The following is a 26193-nucleotide window of genomic DNA, read 5'->3' on the forward strand; positions in this document are numbered from 1 at the left end:
GGTGTTCCCAGGAAATTCACGATTCATGAATTTTGTTGTGTAATGGCCCATGATGTGGGCTAGATTTCAATACCTTTTCCCACCTAAATGTGTCCTTAACAGAATAATCCATTGTCTCACAGACCACTTCCTTCAGGAAACCTTGTTCCTATAACTGGCACCTGTCAATGCCCCAATTTGTTCAGTCTCTCTCCCATGGGGCTGCTCCATGCTTTTCTTCTCCAAGCCCATGAGAGCAGACCTCTTCAGTCTTGCAGTAACTAACCATCTTGCTAGTCTGTGACATTCCATTTGGCACTTCAGGCCAAAAAGCCATTTTTAGTTGCCTTGCCAACCAGCTTTTGGGCACTGTAAGTAAACATTATTCTGTTCAAATCCAAGTTAAGACTTGGTTGTCTTTGTTAATTTCCTCAGGTTATTAAAGTGTGGATAAGTCCTTCATGTGGCATTTAATAGATACAGGATCTCTACGGTTTGTGTAACATGTGAACTAGAAGATGTGTAGAACTGGCAACAAAGACTTCTCAGCTTTCTAAGGCTGCAATCCTAAACACAATCCTAAACACTTTGAAATAAGCCCTAGCATTCCTGAGTAAAAATGCATAAGGTAAGGCCAAGAACATAATACACACTGAATGACAACTGCTTAAATGTCATTCTGATTAGAAGTTCACAACTAAGTGATGTCATATGCTGGATAATGAAGTTGGCAATATAAACGGCATGCTAGATAAAAGATTGTTAAAAGTAGAAAATTGCTGCTAGGGAAGCAGGCTTACCAATATCACAGGCAAACTCATAGATATGTGGTTTCTGCAAAAGTCCTAATTGGCACATACAGGTAAGGGCATTGAGGGCCTTATATATGACAAATTCTTCTGCATCACTGAGCCCTTGCTGGAGCAGAGGCTTTAGAATTGAAGAGCTTTGCCAGCCAACATAAGCAGCAACACCTGTAATCATGGCAGAATAAAAACAAATTACAATTCCTAAAAGCTAATGCAAGTAGAAATATCACATGCAAGCAGGGTTAACTCATGCAATCCTGAAGAAGGGAAAAACCCAAATAAGTAGGGTTCAATTTGAGCTACCCATGAGCTTCAGTGCTTTTCATCATCAGGTCTCATCTTAAATCTATTTTCCACCATTAAATACAGTGGTATCTTGGTTCTCGAACTAAATCTGTTCTGGAAGTCCATTCGACTTACAAAACATTTGCAAACCAAGGCGCGGCTTCTGATTGGCCCCAGAAACAATGCCAACAGCCAAAACGGACATTCGGCTTCCGAAAACCGTTCACAAACCGGAACACTTACTTCCAGGTTTTCGGCGTTTGGGAGCCGATTTGTTCATCAACTAAGCCATTCAGGAACCAATGTACCACTGTAATGGATTCCACTGCCACAAGATAGCATTATGGCCACTAGCACAGATGACTTTAAGATTGCCATACAGTCCTGACGGATAGATCTATGAGTTGTAAGAGTGAAGAATGGGACTTAATTTACCTCTGATTAAAACATGTGAGAGATAAACATCAAGAGATGGAATGTGACTATATTATCTCCCTTGTGAGCTGCTAGGGAGCATCTAACTGGGTACAGAGAACTGCACCAGATATATTGTTGGTCATATCCAACAGGGTAATTCATATGTATTTATTATTGTTACTCAAACATAAGATGATTCAGCTGTTATTGCCACACCTTAGGCCAGGCATGGCCAAACTTGGCCCTCCAGATGTTTTGCAACTACAACTCCCATCATCCCTAGCTAACAGGACCAGTGGCCAGGGATGATGGGAATTGTAGTCCCAAAACATATGGAGGGCCAAGTTTGGCCATGCCTGCCTTAGTCCTTAGTCAACCCTTCCTCAACCTGTACTCTGCAGGTGTTTTGGATGTTTCATCAGCCCTGACTACTGGCTTTGCTGGCTGGGGCTGGTGGGACTTGTAGTCCAAAACACCTGGAGGGGACCAGGTTGGGGAGCACTGCCACTCAAACACAGACAATTAGCCTGTGTTAAAACTAACAGACCCTCATTTCATACACTGAAAATCTGCTTATAAAAAACAAAAGGTAGCTGTGCTAGTCCCCAAGAAAAAACTATGAATTCCACAACTGGAAACTACCTTTATGAGGATCAACCAATAAGTTTACAAAAATGTGGCAATTTTTCAAATTCTCTGGAAGTTTTCATCAGGCAAGGTGTTATACAAAGCAGGGAATGCTTTGTACAGCCAATCCAGAACTGTGTGGGAAGATAGATATCTGTAAAATATTTTGTTGCATTGTGCAAAATATGAGCAGGCCAGGGCTGAACTGATCCTACTCTTGCTGGTACCTGTCCCGGGAAAATCAGAGGCTCACTATGTCAGGTTCCTACTGGAAGACCGGACAAATGCTAGAACGTTAGCAGTGGCAAAGTTTTTATCGGTGGTTGCAAGAACAAATGAGGCCTATATTCTAAACAAAATGCTTGCTTAACCTGGAGGTAGGCTGTATGAATTGGGTATTGATTTGTAATGATTTGTTGGGTCTCTGGACCGTAATAAAGATTGATTGATTGATTGATTGATTGATTGATTGATATCTGTAAAGACAATTCCCACCCAAGGGGTCTAAACCAAGGTTACCACTGTTGGTTTGCAAGCCCCCTCCACAGAGGCTGGCCCCTCTCACTGTCCTCGGAGCTTGCTTACCGGTAACCTCCTCTGGCTGACATCCAGACAGACCAGGGAGATTTTGATAGGCGACATTTTCCCAAGAGTGGGTAAAATGCACAACCCCTCTCTCCTGCTTTCGCAGGGGAAAGAAAATAAGTCAGAAATCTATTTACATGATGTTTATTTCTGACATTACAGCACTAGAGAAAAACACGTCCTTTCAGTTCAGTTCTTCCAGCAAGTCTGACAAACTTCCTGTGCAAACGCAAACGGAAGGTTTCAAATTACACTCTTCACAAAGACTTATCCAGCCTGTGAACGTCCTGGGAAATTCTTCTTTCCCACAGATAGGCGCATCATGTGATGTCAACAATCTGGCTGTCTGCAGCGGTGATGTTTCCATATACTGACAACCACTGTGCCCAAAACATAGTATAAAACATGCCTGCCTCCTTCACCGTACATGTTGCTTCTACACTTGGAGTGACCTTGCCTGCGATTAATAGGCTGATGCAACTAGTCTTCCATAGATTAACTAGGTTTATTTACTTAAAATACCACCCTGTCTCTTAATAAAACTTCTCCTAGATGTTGGCTTTAAGGTTAAAGTGTCTTCTGTGACAGGCTTGAGGGACTGTGTTCCTTCCTTGTGCTTAGACTAATTCATTCTATCAATCTGCACATAAAAGGAATCTTGCACCCACTACCCCTTGCTTTGTATAACATCTCATCTGATGAACAGTTCTGGAAAACTTGAAAGCTTACCACATTTCTGTGACTTTGGGGTGGGTCCTAATAAAGCTATCAGCCCAACTGTGACCTCAGGATAAAAAGCTGGTATTTGTTGTCAAGCACATACCCACTATGCTGTCAAAAAATGCTCCTCGTAAATGCCAGTCATTCTTATCGTTGAGAAAGGTGATCATATGGGAGAGAAGAACATCGTTGGCTTTTTGACGACCAAAAAAGACACAAAGGCGAGTTATTCCATTTTCCATCAGAGTCTGCTTCACAATGTTTTCTGGGTCGCTCAGCAAAGTGACAACTTTCTGTTGGACCATTTCATGCAAGGCCTGAAGCTCTACAAAGAAGGACCATAGAAAAAGGTTAAGGAAAAACCAGATGTGACTGTGTTATCATCCTTGTGATGTATTATTTGCACTCAGGAATCCCTCCTTTTGTGGGTCATTATTTTTGTATTATTTAATATATATTTTTAAAACACACACACACACATATATATATAACGGCATTAGGCCATGGGTGGTCAAAGGCCATGGGTTGGGCCCACAGCATACACATCAGGGCGCAGTCACAGCCCCACATGAACTGCAACACTCGCATTGAGTTTCTATGCTTCCTTGTTCTAAACTGGTTGAGGTTATGGTATCCAATTTGCTGCACTGACAATGTCACTGCTTCTAAAGGAATCATCTATGCCAGGCATGTCCAAATTTCAAGAGACTGAAATCTACTCCCACTATAAAAAAACTGGCAGTAATCTACCAGAGTTGTTGAGCTTTTTTTAGGGAGCCAAAGTTTTTTTTGGGGGGGGGGCAGTCCGTGATCTACTTCGATCTACCACGGACCCCCCATAATCTGCCAGTGGATCGTGATCTACCTGTTGGATGTATGTGGTTACGTGTGTAAGTAGGTCAGCAAATATGCAGAAAAAGCACTATGTTAACAAGGCCCAAGAAATTCAATTTTCTAGTCATTCCTATAACTTCAAAGGTTACTCTAGGCTTGCAGCGGCTTGTGGAGCACAAGGATAAAAGACTCCCCTTCAGATGGCAGGGGAAGGGATGGTGGATAGAACAGAGAAAGAGAGAATGAGCAGAAGCAGGACCAGCATGCAATTGTGGGTAGAAAAACATTTTGATCAGGAGACGAACCACTTGTGGGGAGCTTTGTGTAGCCTTGGAGTGAGAGGTTTAGAGTAGATGCGCCACACTGAAAGTGAAGGAACAACTAAAAGTCTCCTTGACTATTTGCTCAATGAAATACCTTAGATTTTAGAAACTAGGAAGCAACTCTTCTTTAGAGGTACTTGCTGCACAGAACCTAAAGTTCACTCTGCAAACATTACGTTTCTCATACACAGGATACACCTGTGCACTTAAACCCATTAGAGGGATCTCCTTAACACTACAGTGGTACCTTGGGTTAATTAACGAATTAAGTTAATTCGTTCTGGAGATCTGTTCTTAACCTGAAACTGTTCTTAACCTGAAGCACCACTTTAGCTAATGTGGCCTCCTGCTGCCGCTGCGCCGCCGCTGCACAGTTTCTGTTCTCATCCTGAAGCAAAGTTCTTAACCCGAGGTAATATTTCTGGGTTAGTGGAGTCTGTAACCCGAAGCGTATGTAACCTGAAGCATATGTAACCCGAGGTACCACTGTATAGGGAATATGGAAGGCTCTACTTTAGGCATGAAGAACTTCTTTCAGCCAGAAGGCTACATTACCTCATCAGCAACCTTCCAGGGACGCATGCCAGTGGTGGATAAGGCCAGAGGCAAAGGTTTATGGAAAAACTGATATGACTCTTAACCTTGTACAGTAGGCTATATTCCAGACACACAACTGGTGGAGATTTCTACCTCCCGCAAACACATCTAGCCATCCTAGCAAACAAGAGGGATTACCACAGATAAAGGTCACTCTGCCACTCTGATTGATAAGGGCTTGATCAGGGCACAAAGCAGGGCAATGGGAGTGGTGTGGCCTGGGGAGAGTCCCAAAGGCCAGTTAGAAAGGCCTGGATTGCTAAATCCGCCCCCTGTGCCTCATGTTCCCCGCTTCTGGTTTACTTGCAAAACTCTATTTGTTCAAAATATTTTATCTTCTTTGAGCAGCTATTTTTAGGCTGCCTTGTAGGACAATGTTTTCTCTGTGGTCTGTCAAGTTCCACAGAGCTTTAAAATGCCAAGAAGGGTGATGGCTATCCTTAAGTCATAATTTCTTGCTAGGATGATCACCAGTCTGATTTCCTGAAGGACTGGATAAAGGTATCCTGACTTGACTGTGGCATTGGTCTTTTGGTGCCTCTTTCTCATTAAGAATTGGGAGATTAACCTAAATCCCTACTGTAGCTCTCATGAAGCGGAAGTTCTCAGCATCCTTCTGGAATCTGAACCATAAAGATGAAAAAATTAACAGTCTCTGGAGTCTATGCATGTTCATTTGGACACAACAACCACTACATCCAATTGGGCTTACTCCCCAATAAGTATTCATATGAGCATGCTCTAAGTACAGTGGTGCCTCGCAAGACGAAAAGAATCCGTTCCGCGAGTCTCTTCGTCTAGCGGTTTTTTCGTCTTGCGAAGCAAGCCCATTGACGGATTAGCGCTATTATCGGCTTTTAGCGGCTTATCGGCTTAGCAGATAAGCAGATAAGCGGCTTAGCGGCTTAGAAAAAAGGGGGGGGGAGGAAAAAAACCCCGCAGGAACTCGCAAGACATTTTCGTCTTGCGAAGCAAGCCCATAGGAAATTCGTTTTGCGAAGCGCCTCCAAAACGAAAAACCCTTTCGTCTAGCGGGTTTTTCGTCTTGCGAGGCGTTCGCCTTGCAGGGCACCACTGTAAAGGAAAGTGAAAGATACATTACCAGTATCATAATTTTCGCTTGGATGTGTTGCATCATCCATTTCTTCACTATTTGGTTCATTCTCCATGTTCAAGTTTTTCAACTGGACAAGTTCTAAGAATCTCAGAGCAGTTTCTGCCAACAGTGCTATGTTTTCTGCAAATATCAGAGCAGGATGTGAGAGACAGATAATCCAAGATTTTTTTAAAAAAAAGATTAACAACAACAGAAAAAGTGGCAATAGCTTTAAGCACAGGTGATGTGTGATTAAAATGTGAAGTGTCTCAGAATAACAGCATCTTATATACTGGGACGCAGGTGGCGCTGTGGGTTAAACCACAGAGCCTAGGACTTGCCGATCAGAAGGTCGGCGGTTCGAATCCCCGCGACGAGGTGAGCTCCTGTAGCTCGGACCCTGCTCCTGCCAACCTAGCAGTTCGAAAGCACATCAAAGTGCAATTAGATAAATAGGTACCGCTCCGGCGGGAAGGTAAATGGCATTTCCGTGCGCTGCTCTGGTTCGCCAAAGCGGCTTAGTCATGCTGGCCACATGACCCGGAAGCAGTACACCGGCTCCCTTAGCCAATAAAGCGAGATGAGCGCAACCCTAGAGCCGGTCACGACTGGACCTAATGGTCAGGGGTCCCTTTACCTTTACCCTAGCTTACCCCTATACATAGAAAACCAAGATTGAACTTTGCGAAATTGCTTCCTTTACCAGTATTTTTTTTTGGGGGGGGGAGGCAGGGCATGGGCAAGAGCCACCACTTAATGCCCATTTCATGTCTGTGCCATATGGACCTCTGCACTACCATCACATTTTGTGTGAGCTCCAAGAGACCCCCCCCCCCTCACTGACTACTGGCAAAAACAGAATTCAGGACTAGACAAACTTGTTTCAGATCCCAAAAAAACAATGATCATTCTGGCATTCTTGTGTCAGAAGCACAAGTAGCAGGGCACACTCCTGGTTGGTTTGTTATTTTTAGAGCAGTAAGACAGGCAGATGGTAGGACCCAAACATGTTTTTGCCATTGACATTCTGGCCTATTTATTTAATTTAGACACAAGAGGTCATTCTGATAATTTTTTTTTTATCCCCCAAATTTTCATACAAGGAAAAATAAATTCAGCACTAAATAAAAATCTACATTTGCAGACACCTCCCTCTTTATTCCAGTTCTGTGATTTAAAAAAAGAAATGCAATGACATCAAAGAAAACCTTCCCCAATGCCCCCCCCATCTCCCCTCTTACCAGCATAAGCCAGTCGGACAATAGTGGCTTCATCTTGGGCCAAATGTGCAATACCTGGCAAGATGTATTCTGGGTAGATATTGATATCATTACGTGGTACTTCTTTGACCAGAGCAAGAACTTTAGTGAGTGTCCTAACGGCTTCTGCCCTTACTCTGGGCACAGAGTCATTGCTGAAATGCAAGAGATAAGGCGTGATACGGTCCAGCAGAATTTCCACACTTAACCTGGGTGCCAACTGGAGAATCAGTTCCAAAGCAGCCAGCTTTGAATCACAGTATTTGAGGGTCTGAAGACATGACGTTATCACCGACACCAAAATGACCAGCCCATTTTCCTTTGTCTCTCCTTCAGCTTTTTCGGTTTGGTCATGTCCACAGAGATTATGGATAATATTGTCCAGATCTTTACGTATAACGAGGATGCGCTCATCTGCAGATACAAAGGTTTCCTTGGCAAACTGTGCCATGTAAGGCTGGAGGAAAGTATAAAATATTTCAGGAAATGCGTTGTTTCGTTGTTGTTTCAAGTAGTCTTCAGCTGCTAAACGTTTTTCTGGTTCGCAGTGGATCATCTGGGTAACCTTCAGATAAAAGAGAGCAAAAAGAGCAAGGTGAAGGCAATGCTTTATTATTAAAGTAGGTATGGAAAATGCAATAAGCCACTGTAAATAGAGTGGATTTAGTTACCAGTTCTCTAATACTCCGGTCTTCAATTTTATTCAGGACTTGTTCAGGGGAAAAGAGGCCATTTCTATACGCCAAAAGCTGTGACAAGTCAAACAGAGGTACACCTTCTGTAAAGAGCTCAGCTATTACGCAACCTGGAAAATACAGAACAGCTTCCTGAGAATTATTTGGTAGACATCTCTTGTTTCGCCTGCTCATAACCAAAGACTATAAAAGATGGAGATGATGTCACTTTCCAATTGGCCACATAATCCTTTTCAAGTTCTAGCATTTAAGAAGACATCACTTCTCGCCACCTCTATAGTTCAACTTCCAGCCCTAAGTGCTCTAATTACCAATATAGAACCATAATCCTGCACTCCAAAAACTGACATGAGGAGGCTGATGAAGACTTCAGCTTGCAGCACAGGAACTTGCTTTTTCTAACTCTATTGCTATAATAAATACTACTACTACTACTACTACTAATAATAATAATAATAATAAACTTGTAGTAGTAGTAGCAGTAGTAGTAATACCTCGGCCATCTGACTGGGTTGCCCCAGCCACTCTGGGCAGCTTCCAGCATATATAAAAACATAAGGTAAAGGTAAAGGTACCCCTGACCGTTAGGTCCAGTTGCGGACGACTCTGGGGTTGTGCACTTATCTCTTTACTGGCCGAGGGAGCCGACGTTTGTCTGCAGATGGCTTCCATGTCACGTGGCCAGCATGACTAAGCCGCTTCTGGCAAACCAGAGCAGCGCACGGAAACGCCATTTACCTTCCTACTGGAGCGGTATCTATTTATCTACTTGCACTTTGACATGCTTTCAAACTGCTAGGTGGGCAGGAGCTGGGACTGAACAACGGGAGCTCACCCCATCATGGGGTTTTTGAACTGCCGACCTTCTGATCAGCAAGCCCAAGAGGCTCTGTGGTTTAGTAAAACATTAAACCTTAAAAAGCTTCCCTATACAGGGTTTCCCTCAGTTGTTTCCTAAATGTTATATAATTACTCATCTCCTTAACATCTGATGGGAGGGCATTCTATTTCTTTTAAAAGAAATAGAAACTCCATCAAATTGGGGTGTGTGGGAAAAGCGTATCAACCGCATCCTTTTTCCCCTCTGGTGTTCAAATGATATTGGAAACCATCACTGAGAACCAGTAAGAATACGTGCAGGCTTGAAGATGTTTTACACACCCACACCCCCACAAGGGATGATCAGTGGCCCAAAACAATATGAGTAGGGCTGCTGTGTAGACAGAACTCTATGTGGAGTTCAAAATTGTAGATTAACCTTTACAGCCTGGAGAAAAGGAGCATTCAGCACCTGTTGGCATCCATATTTCCTGCTACTGAATGAGCGAGACTATATACTACCAGTTGACTGCATTCAGAACACAATATGAACCCACATCATACACTGACAGCTAGGCAGAAAAGGTCCCACCAAATACTGTTTATTGAAAAAGGAAAGAAAGTATGAAAATAAGCTGTTCTTCTCTAGATGTGCCTGGAGTTAGTTTCTCTGTCCTTCAGTTGACTGTAGGATTTCTCAACCAAGGTAAGAACCATTGTTTCCTGAAGCAGAAACAATAAAGGGCTGCCCAACATGATGAAGCCCCCAAACCTGCATGTAGATTCACATTACTTAGGAAGAATGACAGAAGTGCAAATAACTGTCAGCACCAGGGCAAGATGTCCAGCCTCTAAATAGTAAGAAGAGATTGACGCCAACAAAAAAATATTGTGGATCATGAAATTATAAGGTTTCTTGTGAGCATGTTTTACAATTTCACTAATGTATCTGGGGCTAACTCATGTGACCAATCCTCCCACTACAATCCACAGGCTTAATGCAGAGACCCCAGTAGAACATAAGTAGCCACATGGATCTGACACCAGGAAGTGCTTTCAGATTGCTTCTAGACAGGTGTTTATGGGGGAATGGTGTTCATTATGCATTCAATACAATGCTATTGACATCAAAATACCGCTCCATATTTCCTCCCCCTACCTTTAATCAGGATTTTCCAGAAAAGGGAAAATCCAGCAAGTTACAATGCCCTATTGCAATGTCTCAATAGCCTTTTTGTAATATTAAGCCCACATCTGGAAGCACCCTGAGAGGCATAGAAATTAGCCCAGTATGAATCACCATTAAAATACAGAGATGCTACTGTTATTCAGTGTACTTCACAGCTACAGAAATTAGAGTAAGTCTCTTGGGACAGTACCATTTCAGAACGCAGATGAGAGAATGGCATGCTTGTTTGTTTTAAAAAATACAAGGAAGCAAACAAACAACAACACCATTCTAAATGGGAAAAACTAGCATACTGGGGAGAAGGCTAAGCTAGGAACCTTCATACTTACTTGCAAGTTTTCTATACGCAATGATTTTATTATGATTTTTACACAGAGAAGCTTTCAACAATGTATTTTCCCATTACATTCTGAAATTGTATGATTACAGGAGATGTACTATATGTTATTTTTTTATATATACTTTGGCTGGACAAATGTGGAGCTTAATTGTTTGCAAGCCTCCTGCTAAACATTATACTTTGCTAATCACAGGAAGACTTGAGAATTCACAAGGAATGCTAAGAATTATCATGCAGACTAATGTGACTGTGAAGTAAAACCTGTACAGTGGTACCTTGGTTCTCAAACACCTTGGTACTCAAACAACTTGGAACCCAAACACTGCAAACCTGAAAGTAAGTGTTCCGGTTTGCAAACATTTTTCGGAAGCCGAATGTGCTCCGTTTTGAGTGTTACGCTTCCGATTTGAGTGCTACACTTCCATTTTGAGTGTTATGCTTCCATTTTGAGTGTTACGCTTCCGATTTGAGTGCCACAATTCGGTTTTGAGTTTTGAGTGTTACACTTCTGATTTGAGTGCTACTTCCCTTGTGAGTGCCACACTTCCATTTTGAGTGTTACGCTGAGGTCTGTCTGTTTTTGCTATTTATTTTGCATTTTTGTTTTTGCAGCTCTTTTTGTTTGTGGAACCCAGTTCAGCTACTGATTGTGTGACTGCAGTACATTGTTTATTGCTTTCATTTTATGGATCAATGGTATCATTAGATAGTAAACCTCTTGTTAAATTGCTGTTTTAGGGGTTGTTTTTAAAGGTCTGGAATGGATTGATCCATTCTGCATTACTTTCTATGGGAAAGCACGCCTTGGTTTTGGAACGCTTTGGTTTTGGGATGGACTGCCGGAACAGATTAAGTTTGAGAACCAAGGTACCACTGTAGTTCTATGCTGTATCTCATACATTGTATCTGGAAAAGGTTGATGGTTTTAGTTCATCACAAGATTGCACTAAGTTCCCCACTCCTCCCCCAGAAATCAGAAAGCAACACTTTCTATGAAGGCACAGCTTATGCACGTCGTTTAATTGATCACTTTAAAGTACCTGCAGAAAAGATGTCCATTGCACGCTTTAGTTCCCCCCTGCTTCGTTGATTACTGTTAGCCAAGTCCACCAGGGGAGTGGAAGGATCTCTCATATTCTCCAGTTCCGTTGCAAATATGCTGCCATCAACAAAGCGCTCTGGAGCAATGTAGCAAGTCCTCCTTCTTGACGTATCAAAGAAATAATTGAAATCAGCAGGGTTGTCTTCAGGAAGGTAGGTAGGTTTAAAACTAGCAAAATCTGTTAGAAGGACCCAGTTCCAGCTGGTCACCATGACATTTTCAGTTTTGATGTCTCCGTGACGGACCCCAGACCTGTGTGCTTGGTCCACTGCAGTCAAGATCTGGAAGGCTATCCACCGTTTCTCAATGTTGTTCAGGAACGGACGAGTACTAATACGGTCATAGAGATTATCTCGTACATACTGCCTGAAAAGCATGGCTGCTTTTTCAGATAATGTGGCCTTCTGGAAGGGAAGGCAGTTTTGCGCAGAATTCAACCTTATTTTCAGCTCCTCCAGCTCCTGCTTGTAACTAGTTAACGGTAAAGTTGGATCTTGAATTGCAAACACCTTGACGACCACCAGACCTTCTCTGTGCTTGGCTCGGGCAACTTTAAAAAACCGAGTACTGCCCAAGCTTTTGTCATATTCAAAGTCATGGATGTCTGAGAAATAGCTGTCAACGGAGAGGATCTGAGAAGGGGCAATACCAGCCAGCTGGTTCCCCATGGCAGACCTTTAGTTCTTCGTCACAACTCTGCCTAAAAAAGACAAGAGGGCGATTTGTTCATCTCAGCTGCATTGCTCTTCACAAACGACACACAATACATAATTTCATTTTGAAACACACAAATTACTATTAAGTGGCTCTATTTTTAAATATTTTATAAATAATAATTTGTTTTTAATGTCTTGTTTTATTAATGTTATTAAACTGAGTCCACATATGTACCAATTTGATTTAAAATATCAATTAGAAAGTGTAGAATGGGACGGCAAGTCGATATAGAGCCCAGTTGCTGGAAATCACAAGTGGGAATAGTGCTATTGCACTATCCTGCTTTTGGGCTTCTTATAGGACTCTGCTTGGCCACTGAAAGAACAGGATGCTGGGCTAGGTGGGTCATAGGACTGCAGAGTTGGAAGGGACCGAGGGTCATCTAGTCCAACCCCCGGCACACTAACCCATCGAGTCACCTGAGGCTGTTATGTCCCCTTATGTCCCCATTTTGCACAACGTGTCTGAGATAACAGCATTTAATAACCCAAAGGCTCCCACTTCCCTTAACACAGAATATTTAATAGGGCAGCCTTTTCCGAACCGGTGCCCGCCAAGACGCTGCTGGACTACAATTCCCATCACGCCTGACCATGGGGCCATGCTCACTGGGGCTGATGGGAATTGTAGTCAGTCTAAAAATATCTGGAAAGGACCAAAAGCTGTGCAAAGGCACCACTTTCCCAAGCAGCCTTCTAGAAACATTCCCATGGCCATTTTCTACCACAGCATTTCGCACCTCTCCCGCCTTTTAACTTTACACCTCTTCCCTCAGTTTCTTTCTAAGATTCATCTTTGAAGATTTTATTACACACACACACACACACACATTTTATTATACACACATATACAGGGTGAGTCTTTTAAAAGAGGCACCATGGAACATGTGTACTCTGTATCCACAAGGACTCAGTGTATATATATATATATAGATAGATAGATAGATAGATATACACACACACACACACACACACACACACAGTGCTTTTTTCTGGGGGGGGGGGGACGCATACCCCTAAACATTTTGTGAATCTTTGTGCCGTACTTTTGTCCATTTATTTATTTTTCCCAATCTGAAGTATAAAATGGTGATTTTCTCGAGTCAAAATGAGAGTAGCCTTAAACATCTTTTTAGGGGGGGAAAGCACTGTACACACACACACGTGTGTACACACACACACACATTATGTATATACACACACACTCTTCTTCTGGAGCAGTTTCCCAAACTGCTCTTGGACTACAACTCCCATCATCCTTAGCTAGCAGGACGAGTAGTCCAGGGATGATGGGCGTTGTAGTCCTTAAAAAAAAACAAGCTGGCGACCCAAGTTTGGGAAACCCCGCTCTGTGGCGTCTCAGATTCAAGGAGACGAAGCCAAGGCACCACCACGCTGGTCAACATTGCTATTTGCCATGCCCAGCGGTCGGCCATGAATGAGCCCGTCAGTCCGTTCTCCCTCCCTCAGAAAAAAACCCACTTCCTGCTCCTTAACATCCCTTTGCAGTATTGGGGGGAGAGAAAGGTCCCCCAATAAAAGGGGGCCCCGCCATGGCGCTGGGGACCCCTCAAAAGCGAAGTCCCTCCTCCCAACAGCGGCGGCGTGTGGGTCCTCCTCGCGCCCTTTTACCTCAGGCGTTTTCCCTCCCGCCTGAGGCGAGGCGTGAGGGAGAGAGCGCGAGCCTTCCCGCCGCGCCAACGGCGACTCACCGCCTCTCCTCAGCTGGTGGCCCCGGGGAGTCCCGGGAGGCCAGGGCCGCGCTTGCCCCCCCAGCGCTCTCGGCTCCTCGGCCGCCGCCGCACGGGAAACCGGTAAGCGTTACACAAGAGGAAGGAGGCGGCGCGGCCGCTGAGCTCACATCCTGGCGGGGAGGGAAAAGGAGGAGCCGGCGGAGCCGGAGGAGCCGGAGGCCGGCGCTTGCTTGGACGCTGCTGGCCCTCCCGCGGCGGCCTCCTCGGGAAGCCAGGCCCTTCCCGCGCCCAGGGGCGGGGAACAAATTAGTATTATATTTATTATATTTATTTGCTTGCTTGCTAACGGGGCGGGGAAGAAATTATTATTATTATTATTATTAATTTATTTATTAATTTGCTAACGGGGGGACAAAATTATTATTATTATTATTATTATTATTATTATTATTTAATAATAATTAATAATAATAATTAGTAATTATTATTATTATTATTATTATTATTATTTATGTTCCCCGCCCCGTTAGCAAGCAAGCAAGCAAGCAAATAATAATAATAATAATAATAATAATAATAATAATAATAATAATAATAATTTGTTATTATTATTATGTTCCCTGCCCCGTTAGCAAGCAAGCAAGCAAATAAATATAATAATAATAATAATAATAATTTGTTGTTGTTGTTGTTGTTGTTATTTATGTTCCCCGCCCCGTTAGCAAGCAAGCAAGCAAATAAATAAATATAATAATAATATTAATAATAATAATTTGTTACCGCCCCTAAGGGAGGCCATCTGGTAGCAGCAAAGAATAATAACAGCAACTATTATTATTATTAATTATTATTATTCTTCTTCTTAATTTGCTGCTCCTAGATAGGGACACGGGTGGCACTGTGGGTAAAAGCCTCAGTGCCTAGGGCTTGCCGATCAAAAGGTCGGCAGTTCAAATCGCCTGCCAACCTAGCAGTTCGAAAGCACCCCCGGGTGCAAGTAGATAAATAGGGACCGCTTACTGGCGGGAAGGTAAACGGCGTTTCCGTGTGCTGCGCTGGCTCGCCAGATGCAGCTTCATCACGCTGGCCACGTGACCCGGAAGTGTCTGCGGACAGCGCTGGCTCCCGGCCTATAGAGTGAGATGAGCGCACAACCCTAGAATCTGGCAAGACTGGCCCATACGGGCAGGGGTACCTTTACCTTTACCTTATTTCATTATGATAATGATAATTTTATCATTTATACCATGCCCATCTGACTGGGTTGCCCTAGCCACTCTGGGTGGCTTCTAGCATATACAAAAACATAATAAAACACTGAACATTAAAAAGCTTCCCTATACAGAGCTGCTTTCAGATGTCTTCTAAAGGTTGTATAGTTATTTTTCTCCCTGACTTAAGGGGGTTGCATAACTCCACACCCTCCCAACATTTCTCTGAATAAAATCGGGACATCCTACCATACCTTCCAACATTTCTGCAATGAAAAATGGGACATCCTAAGGAAAAACGGGACATTCCGGGATCAAGTCAGAAACCAGGACAGCTTCTGTAAATCTGGGACTGTCCCTGAAAAATAGGGATATTTGGAGGGTCTGCGGCTGCCCCTTATGGGAATCAAACCTGCGACCTTGGTGTTATCAACATGAGGCTCTAACCAACTGCACTAGGGATATCATAATCATTATTGTTATTATGTTTTAATTTAATTAATAATAACTGGACATGGGCCACTGACAGGAGAGACAGGAGTCCGCCCCAATCCCTATTACATTTATATTGTTATAGGATTTTGATTGGGGTTTATAGTCTGGATGTATCTCCCAGGCCACTTTGAGGCTTTGGTTTTCCTGTCTGTCATGGGATTCTGTAGTAGGAAACGAGACTTTGAAAGAAGTTGTGCTAGTCTCTCTGTTATTTATTTTTTATTTGTTTATTACATTTGTATGCCATCTTAGCTGTTTGTGGTAGAAATATATGCCTTGCACAGATAGTTGAAGATAAATATTTCCTTGTCAGGCTGGCAACAGTTGAACAACAAGTATTACTTACATATACTTTAATGAATGTGAGCAGAATTGGGGCTGCCTCCTGCAAATGAAGTCATCTGCAGTTGTCTGGTTTTAAAAAGAGAGGTCTGTCCTTCCTTTCTTTAGTTTTTTCACAACTGGAAGGCACTCTGGATCCCCAAAAATTCTGGCTGCCCCTTTCTGCCCCCTTTCTAGTTCTATAATACCCTTTTTTAGATACTGCAACCAGAGCTGTACACTGTATTCCAGGTGTGGTTGCACCATAGATTTGTGATAGCAACAGCTTTGTTTTCAAGCCCTTTCCTAATAGTCCCCAACAATTCCTCTTTTTGCTGCAGTTGCTGCATGCTGGGTCATCATTCCCATTGTGCTATCTGCCATAACCTCAACATCCATTTCAAGGATACATTCTAGCAGGCCAAAACAGGGCTTGTCCACACGTGCTTTCTAGGCATGCGCCCAAGCCATTTTGCATCCCCCTCCCCCCCGCCCGCAGCTTTCCCCTGGAAAACATGTTCTATGCCACTGAATCGGAACTTTAATTTTGGCCACAAGATGGCTGTATTTTCCTAAAATGCAGAAGTACCTATGCTCTGTATAATACGTCTCTGTTCCACCAGGTGTTAAAAAATTAAGCCGCTTAGAAATCCTTATCAAAGGATTTTGGGTGTTGCATCTAGCTAACGTCAGGACAGATGTCTGAAGGGATTATTATTATTTCCAAGTAGGGTAATATAAATTTCAAAATGAGGGCTGTAGATGGGTGTCTGTCATGAGGGACCTGAGAGGCAAGCACCCCCAGAGTGTGCTTGATATACAGTATGCAAGCTTGTATAGGTGAATCAGTAACTTTAAGAAAAATAATAATCTAACTTCAGCATCTAGCCAAAAACAAATAATATGGCAACTACATTTTCATTTCTCTCTTATCCCACCCCAAAGTGCATGATTCACTTGTTCTTATTAGTGGTGCTAATTTACAACACCTGGGATTAAAACGGTGGGCATTTTAAGTTGTTTCTACATTCCTATAAAAACCCAGTTAATATAGGCTGGAGGTGACATTTGTTTATTTAGTTATTTTGTATTATCCATGGCTGGCATGCACAGCTCGTATCCAGCAGGAGCCGTGCATTCAGTATTGCCTTTAGCTGTACATTCAATATAACATCCCACTTCCTCTTGAACTTCTGGTGTCTACTGTTTATTCCAGCTGGTATTTTAAGTGAATTCTGTCATGGTTTTAGCTCAATCTTATTCTCATTGCATTGAGTTTCATGTACACTGTTTAGAGACAAATGTAATTTAGCGAAAGATAAAAATCAATATGTCACTGCCAATTGATTAGTCAAGCTGTCCACCCATCTTTCTAAAGACCAGGTTTGTGGCAATTATTCTGATTTAAACAAAATTGCAGCATCAGCCTAACCTGGGTGTATTGGCAGAAGAATGGTCCATGAGGCAACTGGTGTTGTGATGGGTTTTGACTCAGCTTTCTGATTTGTTTTTCCTTGTGTTTGCTGGTTGCATTGTTATTCCATGTCCTGTGTTGTGCATCCCCCATAGCTTTTCAACACCTGGGATTAAAAAAAACCAAAATCAGTTTTTATGCAAATATAGAAGTACACACAAAATTGTATTTTCTTTGCTATATTTCATGCATATCCACTAAGATCAAACTACCTGCGATACTTTTAACTGAGTACCGGTATATCCACCACTGCAATGCAGGATCCAGTGTGCCATCTATAGCTCGGGCTTTGATGCCATCAGTACTGACTCTAGAAGCAGCCACAGTGGCTGCACAAATGGTATTTCCTTTTGGATTCGAGGGACTTATTTTCAGCAGACTTCCAAATTAAGCTAGGGCGGTGGCGGCGGTGGCGATATAGACTATAATAGCCCCTTTGCTATTTGGACCACCTTCCTCTGTACACTTTTAATCATTGCCTCCTCTTTTCTTGCTACTTTCTTTCCTGCATCTGTTGCTACTTCTTAATACTCTCCTGCATTCATCACATTTCTTTTGAAAATAAAAAAATTAAAATAATTTTTAAGTTTCTGCAATTGTGCTTAACTCCCTAATCCCCCCCCCCCAAAAAAACCCCCAACAACTGGGAAACAGTGTGATTTGAGTTTTGGAAATGAATCATTTGCAGGTCAAATGCAAGTGGGTAGGAGGAAACCACCTTAGGAAATGCTTAATTAAAAAGGAGCTTTCAATAATGTTGGGAGAAGCAGGAGCTTTTTTAAAGCACAACAAATAGGGAAGCCTTCACTAACGGAAGTCTACAATTCTCAGCACATTTTGACCAGAATTTCACATCTCAATTGTGGGGTTGTAATATGGAACGTAATACTATATGAAATACTGTGTGGTACCACACTTATCATTTTGATTCAAGCTGACTGCAGAAGAACAATGCTTCAGCATAGGTACCAAAGGACCCCAATCCATATATGACTATTCTGAAATGAATTTTGCTAGATACAAACTAACTGGACCTGCATACACATTTTGAGATTCCTGAACTGGTTGATGTGGAGGACAATATTAAGGGCCATGCTTAATGAGTAATTTGCCAGGGATGGTTTAGAAAGCATACATTCTCATAGAAAAATGGGCTCATATGTTTTGGACATATGCATGCTTTTAGAGGTGATGGTTATTCCTGGTCTGGTGAGCAGAAATACAGGTTAATATATTTTGCTCCTGGTCTCTTTCACCTGACACCAATCTGTCTTTTAAACAGAAAATTTGCATTTCCTCCCACACAGTCAAATCTCCTCTCCTACTTTTATCTTTTGCAGTAATGAATAAAAGAGCAGCTGTCACAGCTATTGAAGCAGCTTAACAAGGAACAGCACTTCTGATTTTAAGGAGTGTCTTGAGGAAGATATTAGTCAATGTTTCTCAAACACATAAATCATAGACTATAGGGAGAAAACCACCACCACTCTTTCACTGGTTTCCCAGCAGTGAATCTGGCACTGACACCAGGAAACGGCTGCCAATCTTGGTTTCTCTCACTCGCCTCGGATTTCAAATAGCACCTGAATTCCCTAGAGATATGTATATATAATTGTAAAAAAAATTATCATGAGCATACAGCTGTGCTTTGCCTCTGGCTTATAAAATGGTGTTAAATATGTTTGTTCTGAATATTTAGGGTTTTTGGATAGGTGTTCATTGTTTGTAACCATACATTACTGGGCTGAGGCAGAACTAGATGTGGGAATTGGAAGGACGACTCACCTCACTGAGACAGGAAGCAACTCACAATTGATGCTAACATGTTGGGATTCCCCCATATTACCACAGTTGGTGTTACTGTGGTAAGGAGAGCAGGAGAAAACAATTTAAAAATGAAATTAAAATCTGTTTTGTTTTCATTTGATCTGCAAATCTGGGAAATCCAATCCTGACACCGTTATTGGTGTATGTCTGATGTTTTATGATAATCAAAACTGGAAGGAATTAGCAAGTGGCCTTAACCAAATGCAACATTTGCCGAGTAGGGCACCCAAGATGAACAGGTCATAGTGGAGAGTTTTGACCAAACGTGATCCACCTGGAGGAGGAACCGGCAAGCCACTCCAGTATCCCTGCCAAGAAAACTCCATGGACAAAGACAACAGGCATATAAAAGTTATGACGCTGGAAGATGAGCCCCTCAGGTCGGAAGGTGTCCAACATGCTACTGGGGAAGAGTGGAGGACAAGTACAAGTAGATCCAGAGCTGATGAAGCGGCTGGTCCAAAGCCGAAAGGACACTCAGTTGCGGATATGCATGGAAGCGAAAGGAAAGTCCAATGCTGCAAAGAAAAATATTGCATAGGAACCTGGAATGTAAGAACCATGAACCTGGGTAAGTTGGATGTGGTCAAAAATGAGATGGCAAGAATAAATATTGACATCCTGGGCATCAGTGAACTAAAATGGACGGGAATGGGCGAATTCAGTTCGGATGACTATCATATCTACTACTGTGGGCAAGAAACCCGTAAAAGAAATGGAGTGGCCCTCATAGTAAACAAAAGAGTGGTGAAAGCTGTACTGGGATGCAATTTCAAAAATGATAGAATGATCTCGATACGAATCCAAGGCAGACCTTTTAACATCACAGTAATCCAAGTTTATGCACCAACTACTGGTGCTGAAGAAACTGAAATTGACCAATTCTATGAAGACTTACAAGACCTTATAGAAGTGACACCAAAGAAGGATGTTCTTCTCATTATAGGGGATTGGAATGCTAAAGCAGGGAATCAAGAGATAAAAGGAACAACTGGCAAGTTTGGCCTTGGAGATCAAAACGAAGCAGGGCAAAGGCTAATAGAGTTCTGTCAAGAGAACAAGCTGGTCATCACAAACACGCTTTTGCAACAACACAAGAGACGACTCTACACATGGACATCACCAGATGGGCAACATCGAAATCAGATTGATTATATTCTCTGCAGCCAAAGATGGAGAAGCTCTATACAGTCAGCAAAAACAAGACCTGGAGCTGACTGTGGCTCAGATCATCAGCTTCTTATAGCAAAATTCAAGCTTAAACTGAAGAAAGTAGGAAAAACCACTGGACCGGTAAGATACAAGCTAAACCAAATCCCTTATGAATACACAGTGGAAGTGAGGAACAGGTTTAAGGATTTAGATTTGCTGGACAGAGTGCCTGAAGAACTATGGGTGGAGGCTCGCAACATTATACAGGAGGCAGCAACGAAAAGCATCCCAATGAAAAAGAAATGCGAGAAAGCAAAGTGGCTGTCTAACAAGGCCTTACAAATAGCGGGGGAGAGAAGGCAAGCAAAATGCGAGGGAGAGAAATAGTGAAAGATACAGGAAATTGAATGCAGATTTCCAAAAAATAGCAAGGAGAGACAAGAAGGCCTTCTTAAACGAGCAATGCAAAGAAATAAAGGAAGACAACAGAATGGGAAGAACTAGATATCTGTTCAAGAAAATTGGAGATATGAAAGGAACATTTCGTACAAAGATTACCATAATAAAGGACAAAAGTGGTAAGGACCTAACAGAAGCAGAAGACACCAAGAAGAGGTGGCAAGGATACACATAAGAATTATACCAGAAAGATATGGATGTCTCGTACACCCCAGGTAGTGTGGTTGCTGACCTTGAGCCAGACATCCTGGAGAGTGAAGTCAAATGGGCCTTAGAAAGCACTGCAAATAACAAGGCCAGTGGAAGTGATGGTATTCCAGCTGAACTATTTAAAATTTTAAAAGATGATGCTGTTAAGGTGCTACACTCAATATGCCAGCAAGTTTGGAAAACTCAGCAATGGCCAGAGGATTGGAGAAGATCAGTCTACATCCCAATCCCAAAGAAGGGCAGTGCCAAAGAATGCTCCAACTACCGCACAATTGCACTCATTTCACATGCTAGCAAGGTTATGCTTAAAATTCTACAAGGAAGGCTCAAGCAGTATGTGGACCGAGAACTCCCAGAAGTGCAAGCTGGATTTAGAAGAGGCAGAGGAACCAGAGACCAAATTGCAAACATGCGCTGGATTATGGAGAAAGCTAGAGAGTTCCAGAAAGACATCTACTTCTGCTTCATTGACTATGCAAAAGCCTTTGACTGTGTCGACCACAGCAAACTGTGGCAAGTTCTTAAAGAAATGGGAGTGCCTGATCACCTCATCTGTCTCCTGAGAAATCTCTATGTGGGACAAGAAGCTACAGTTAGAACTGGATATGGAAGAACTGAATGGTTCAAAATTGGGAAAGGAGTACGACAAGGCTGTATATTGTCTCCCTGCTTATTTAACTTATATGCACAATTCATCATGCGAAAGGCGGGGCTGGATGAATCCGAAGCCGGAATTAAGATTGCCGGAAGAAATATCAACAACCTCAGATATGCAGATGACACACCCTTGATGGCAGAAAGTGAGGAGGAATTAAAGAATCTTTTATTGAAGGTGAAAGAGGAGAGCGCAAAATATGGTCTGAAGCTCAACATCAAAAAAACGAAGATCATGGCCACTGGTACCATCATCTCCTGGCAAATAGAAGGGGAAGAAATGGAGATAATGAGAGATTTTACTTTCTTGGGCTCCATGATCACTGCAGATGGTGACAGCAGTCACGGAATTAAAAGACGCCTGCTTCTTGGGAGAAAAGCAATGACAAACCTAGACAGCATCTTAAAAAGTAGAGTCATCATCTTGGCAACAAAGGTCCGTATAGTAAAAGCTATGGTTTTCCCAGTAGTGATGTATGGAAGTGAGAGCTGGACCATAAAGAAGGCTGATCGCCAAAGAATTGATGCTTTTGAATTATGGTGCTGGAGGAGACTCTTGAGAGTCCCATGGACTGCAAGAAGATCAAATGTATCCATTCTAAAGGAAATCAGCCCTGAGTGCTCACTGGAAGGACAGATCGTGAAGCTGAGGCTCCAGTACTTTGGCCACCTCATGAAAAGAGAAGACTCCCTGGAAAAGACCCTGATGTTGGGAAAGATGGAGGGCACAAGGAGAAGGGGACGACAGGGGACGAGATGGTTGGATGGTGTACTTGAAGCTACCAGCATGAGTTTGACCAAACTGCGGGAGGCAGTGGAAGACAGAAGTGCCTGACGTGCTCTGGTCCATGGGGTCACGAAAAATCGGACACGACTAAACGACTAAACAACAACAACAACATTTATACTTGGAGTGGGGAACCTGTGACCCTCCCAACTCCCATCCAAGATAGCCAACGGTCAGGGATGATGTTCAAGAACATCTGAAGGGCCGCACATTCCCCACCTTGATTTACAAGGTAGGTTAAGGTGTCCACCTAGCCTCTGTTTGTCGCAAGAGGCTGCCCCCTTTGCATCTGGCTTCTTAACTCAGAAAAGGGAAGTACTCTTAAAGGACAGGCACATGGTTCTACCAAAACCTGTAATCTGTGAACCTGAAGTATGGCCGCTTCAAAGTGAGAATTATTTGTAGGAAAGGTTGCTGTTACTCAGTTAAAGCAGAGGCAGAATGTCATCTACAATTTTCATGCAGTATGAGGGACACATTGATTTTTTTTTTTTTTAAGAACAGGAAGCTTGCCAAGCCTCAGGCTATCACAGGCACATGTGTCTATTTTAGATGGACCTATGTAAGGGCAATAGTAAGGGACAATATAATCTAGTCTTAGTTCCTTTTCCGACAGGAAATCATGGCAACCACAATATTTCCTCTATAAGGACTCCGGTAATATCTTCCATACAGCCATATGTTTAATATGCTTGTCTGTGTTACTGGCTATTGTGTCAGGAGGCTAATACATGCACGTAGGGTCTGATGCTGTGGCAATTCATCATTCATCTTGATGGTATGCATGCCTTGTAACACAAGTTGCAAAGAGTGGGTTCTAAAACAGAAATGGGGCTTTCCCCCCATGGTACAGGATCAGGGTTCTGCCTGAATATGCATGTTTTTAATGAGAGGTGTTCAGGGAAGCAGACTGTGGCATCAAGTACCTCAAGTGTTTGGAGCAACAAAGGCATAAGGAGAGAATTTTCTGAGACTATAACAAGGGCTTGAATTAGATTCTGGAAGATGGGGCAGGGAGGATTATAATAGCTCCTCTGCCCTCACACAATCCCCCCAAATCAGAATGCTGTATCCCATGTACAGCAGCTGGTGGGCCAGAATATAATTTTTCCCTTGTGGTCAATAGATGCTGGTTAGAACACTCTTTTTTTCTCACTACAGTCTACTCAATTCTTTCCTTATTTACAGTATATACCATCCACTAACAAACGTTCTCTGTGGTTTACATTTGGGGTTACTGTATTTCTTTTACTGAACAGATTTCTTTAAAATTCATCTTATATGATTATGCAGCTATATATGACAACCAGCAAAGTATTAAAATTTCAAATTAGCAGCAGCAGATACAACAAATGTTTAAAGTCCCATAAAATTACCCCAATTCTATGTTGAATTAACAAGTGTCCAAAGCAGTCTCCTCAAGGTCAACACATTTCCCTAAGAGTATTCTGCTGGTACTGATCAGGCAGCCCTTACTGGTGGCTCGAGAGAAAGGCCACGGATACTGATCTTCAAGCTCAGAAAATTCATACGGGTGTAAACTAACCTGTGGCCCTGAAAATACTGCTGGACTACATTTTCCTTCATCTTTGACCACCGGGCATGGTAGAGGGGAACGATGGGATTTGGAGTCCAATAACTGCTGCGCTATAGGCTAGTTGCCACAGATTTGGGGCTTTCAATGTTAGTACGAACACCCTATATTGGACCCAGAAATGGAAAGACGGCTGATGTGACTGGTACAGAACAGGCATAATATGATCGAAATAAATAACTTGTATAAGTGTTTTAGCTGCTGCGCTCTTCGCCTACTGAAGTTTTTCGGGTGTCATTAAGAGCAGCCCCACATAGAACACATTACAATAATCTAACACATGAATATAATTAACACGTGTCACGGACGTGAGGTCTGCTTTCTCTTGACAAGGCTACAGCTGGCAAACCAGTCAAAGCTGGTAAAAAGCATACCTCGCCACTAATACCACCTGAGGATCCATAGATGACACTGAATCCAGGAGTACTTCTGACCTGGTTTGCACATAATGCTAAACCTTGGCCTACCGCAAACATGTGAGGGTGCACATCCTTGGAATGGAGATCACATCTGCTTTACTCCTCCTCTGGTCTTACTGCTGCTGCACTGCTGTGAACTAAGCCATAGTTTTGCTTAGCGTGTTGCCCAAATCCAGACTCATGGTTTGTCTGGAGAAGTCAAATCATGAACCCAAGCCAGACAGCACACTAAGCCAGGGCCGTCTTACCCATAGGCGCTAGGGGTGTGGGGCACCCAGGCGTCAGGCTCTCAGGGGTTCCAGGCCGAGAGTCCGGGACCCGAGAGTTGAGTCCGGGGAAGAGCCCACCCATTGGGCGGAGCGCTGCAGCGGGCTCTTCTGCTGCGGGCAGCTCTGTGCCGCGAATTCGGGGGCGACCGAGCCAGCAAGACACTGAGGTGGGCGGGCAGCTCTGCCCTCCTGCGTGCCTGGGACTGGGCAACCGGGGGGGGGCAGATCTTTGCACCCCGGCACCACATATGCTTAAGACAGCCCTGCACTAAGCCAAATCATGGCTTAGTGCAGTGCAATAGTATCACAAGCAGAGATGGAGTAAAACAGACACAGGCTCCTCCAGGAGCCCACACACTTGCGTAATCAAATGAACGTATGGTTTGGCTTAGCATTAAGTGTGAACTGAGCCGATCTGTGCACCATAAGTTTGTTTACCAGGGTATAGAGAAAAGGGCAACATAAACAATTTCAGATGGGGAATTATCATTGATTTAGAGCAAGATGGAGTTTATGGTCACTGCAATTCCAAGCAATCAAGATAGCTTTGTGTATACTTCTCTTTAAAAGGGTCTCTTGAGGTTTGAACTGAACATGCATTAACAATTCAAAGGATTATTTGAAAATAATTTTCCATGTCTGTCAGATTACCTCTTAATAGTCCTTAATTACGTATCATTTGATTTGTCTCCCATCTCATTTCCAGAGACTCATGTTGACAGCAAGTTTGATTGCTTATGCATATAAGAAGATGATGAAGAGAGACTGCCATGATTATCCAGATATGTCAAATTTTCGCTCCTGGTGACAGGAGATATTTTCATTCTTAATTTTATTAACAACATTTCACTTCAAGGAAAATATTGAAGTATCCATACTTACTTTTACTTTTAGTCTAAGGTTAATTGATCCAGCAGTATAAGAGAAAATGCCGTATTTTCCCCTGCACGGTTGGGTCAATTAACCTTAGGTGTGTAGCTTTTATAAAAATAAAAGCTAAACATAATAGCTGGCATCCAATGAGCTAACTTAAGGTAGGGATAGGGGATAAATTTTGGTTTGCTTTCATTTCAAAGAGAAACTACTTAACTCCTACGTCTTGAACAAATATGCAAACTCAATTATTCTTTGAAATTCGTCCTGCTCAGACTTTTATGATGCAATTCTCTAATCATCTAATGTGTACAAAAATACATATATCAGGGGAAGTGTATATAACACATACATTAGTGAAA

General features: G+C 42.7%; 1 protein-coding gene and 1 pseudogene across 2 annotated transcripts in view; one reads left to right on the plus strand and one right to left on the minus strand.

Moving 5' to 3' along the window:
- Positions 1-14217, minus strand: part of PIK3R4 (phosphoinositide-3-kinase regulatory subunit 4) — a 33095-nt gene extending 18878 nt beyond the window's left edge. The window contains exons 1-7 of the mRNA XM_081881863.1: positions 14105-14217; positions 11615-12376; positions 8203-8336; positions 7514-8096; positions 6279-6413; positions 3526-3747; positions 780-953 (exon numbers count right to left, since the gene is read on the minus strand). Of these exons, the coding sequence (XP_081737989.1) occupies positions 780-953; positions 3526-3747; positions 6279-6413; positions 7514-8096; positions 8203-8336; positions 11615-12344 (1978 nt within the window). The 5' untranslated portion in view covers positions 12345-12376; positions 14105-14217. The remainder of the gene's footprint in view (positions 1-779; positions 954-3525; positions 3748-6278; positions 6414-7513; positions 8097-8202; positions 8337-11614; positions 12377-14104) is intronic.
- On the plus strand, positions 14079-25766 carry LOC309352963 (craniofacial development protein 2 pseudogene; annotated as a pseudogene). The gene is made up of 3 exons (XR_014161569.1): positions 14079-14206; positions 19636-20878; positions 25665-25766. The product of XR_014161569.1 is annotated as a craniofacial development protein 2 pseudogene (transcript).
- Positions 25767-26193: the final 427 nt, after the last annotated feature.

This window comes from Podarcis erhardii (genome assembly GCF_964252035.2).
Source record: "Podarcis erhardii genome assembly, chromosome: 12".
NCBI lineage: Eukaryota > Metazoa > Chordata > Lepidosauria > Squamata > Lacertidae > Podarcis > Podarcis erhardii.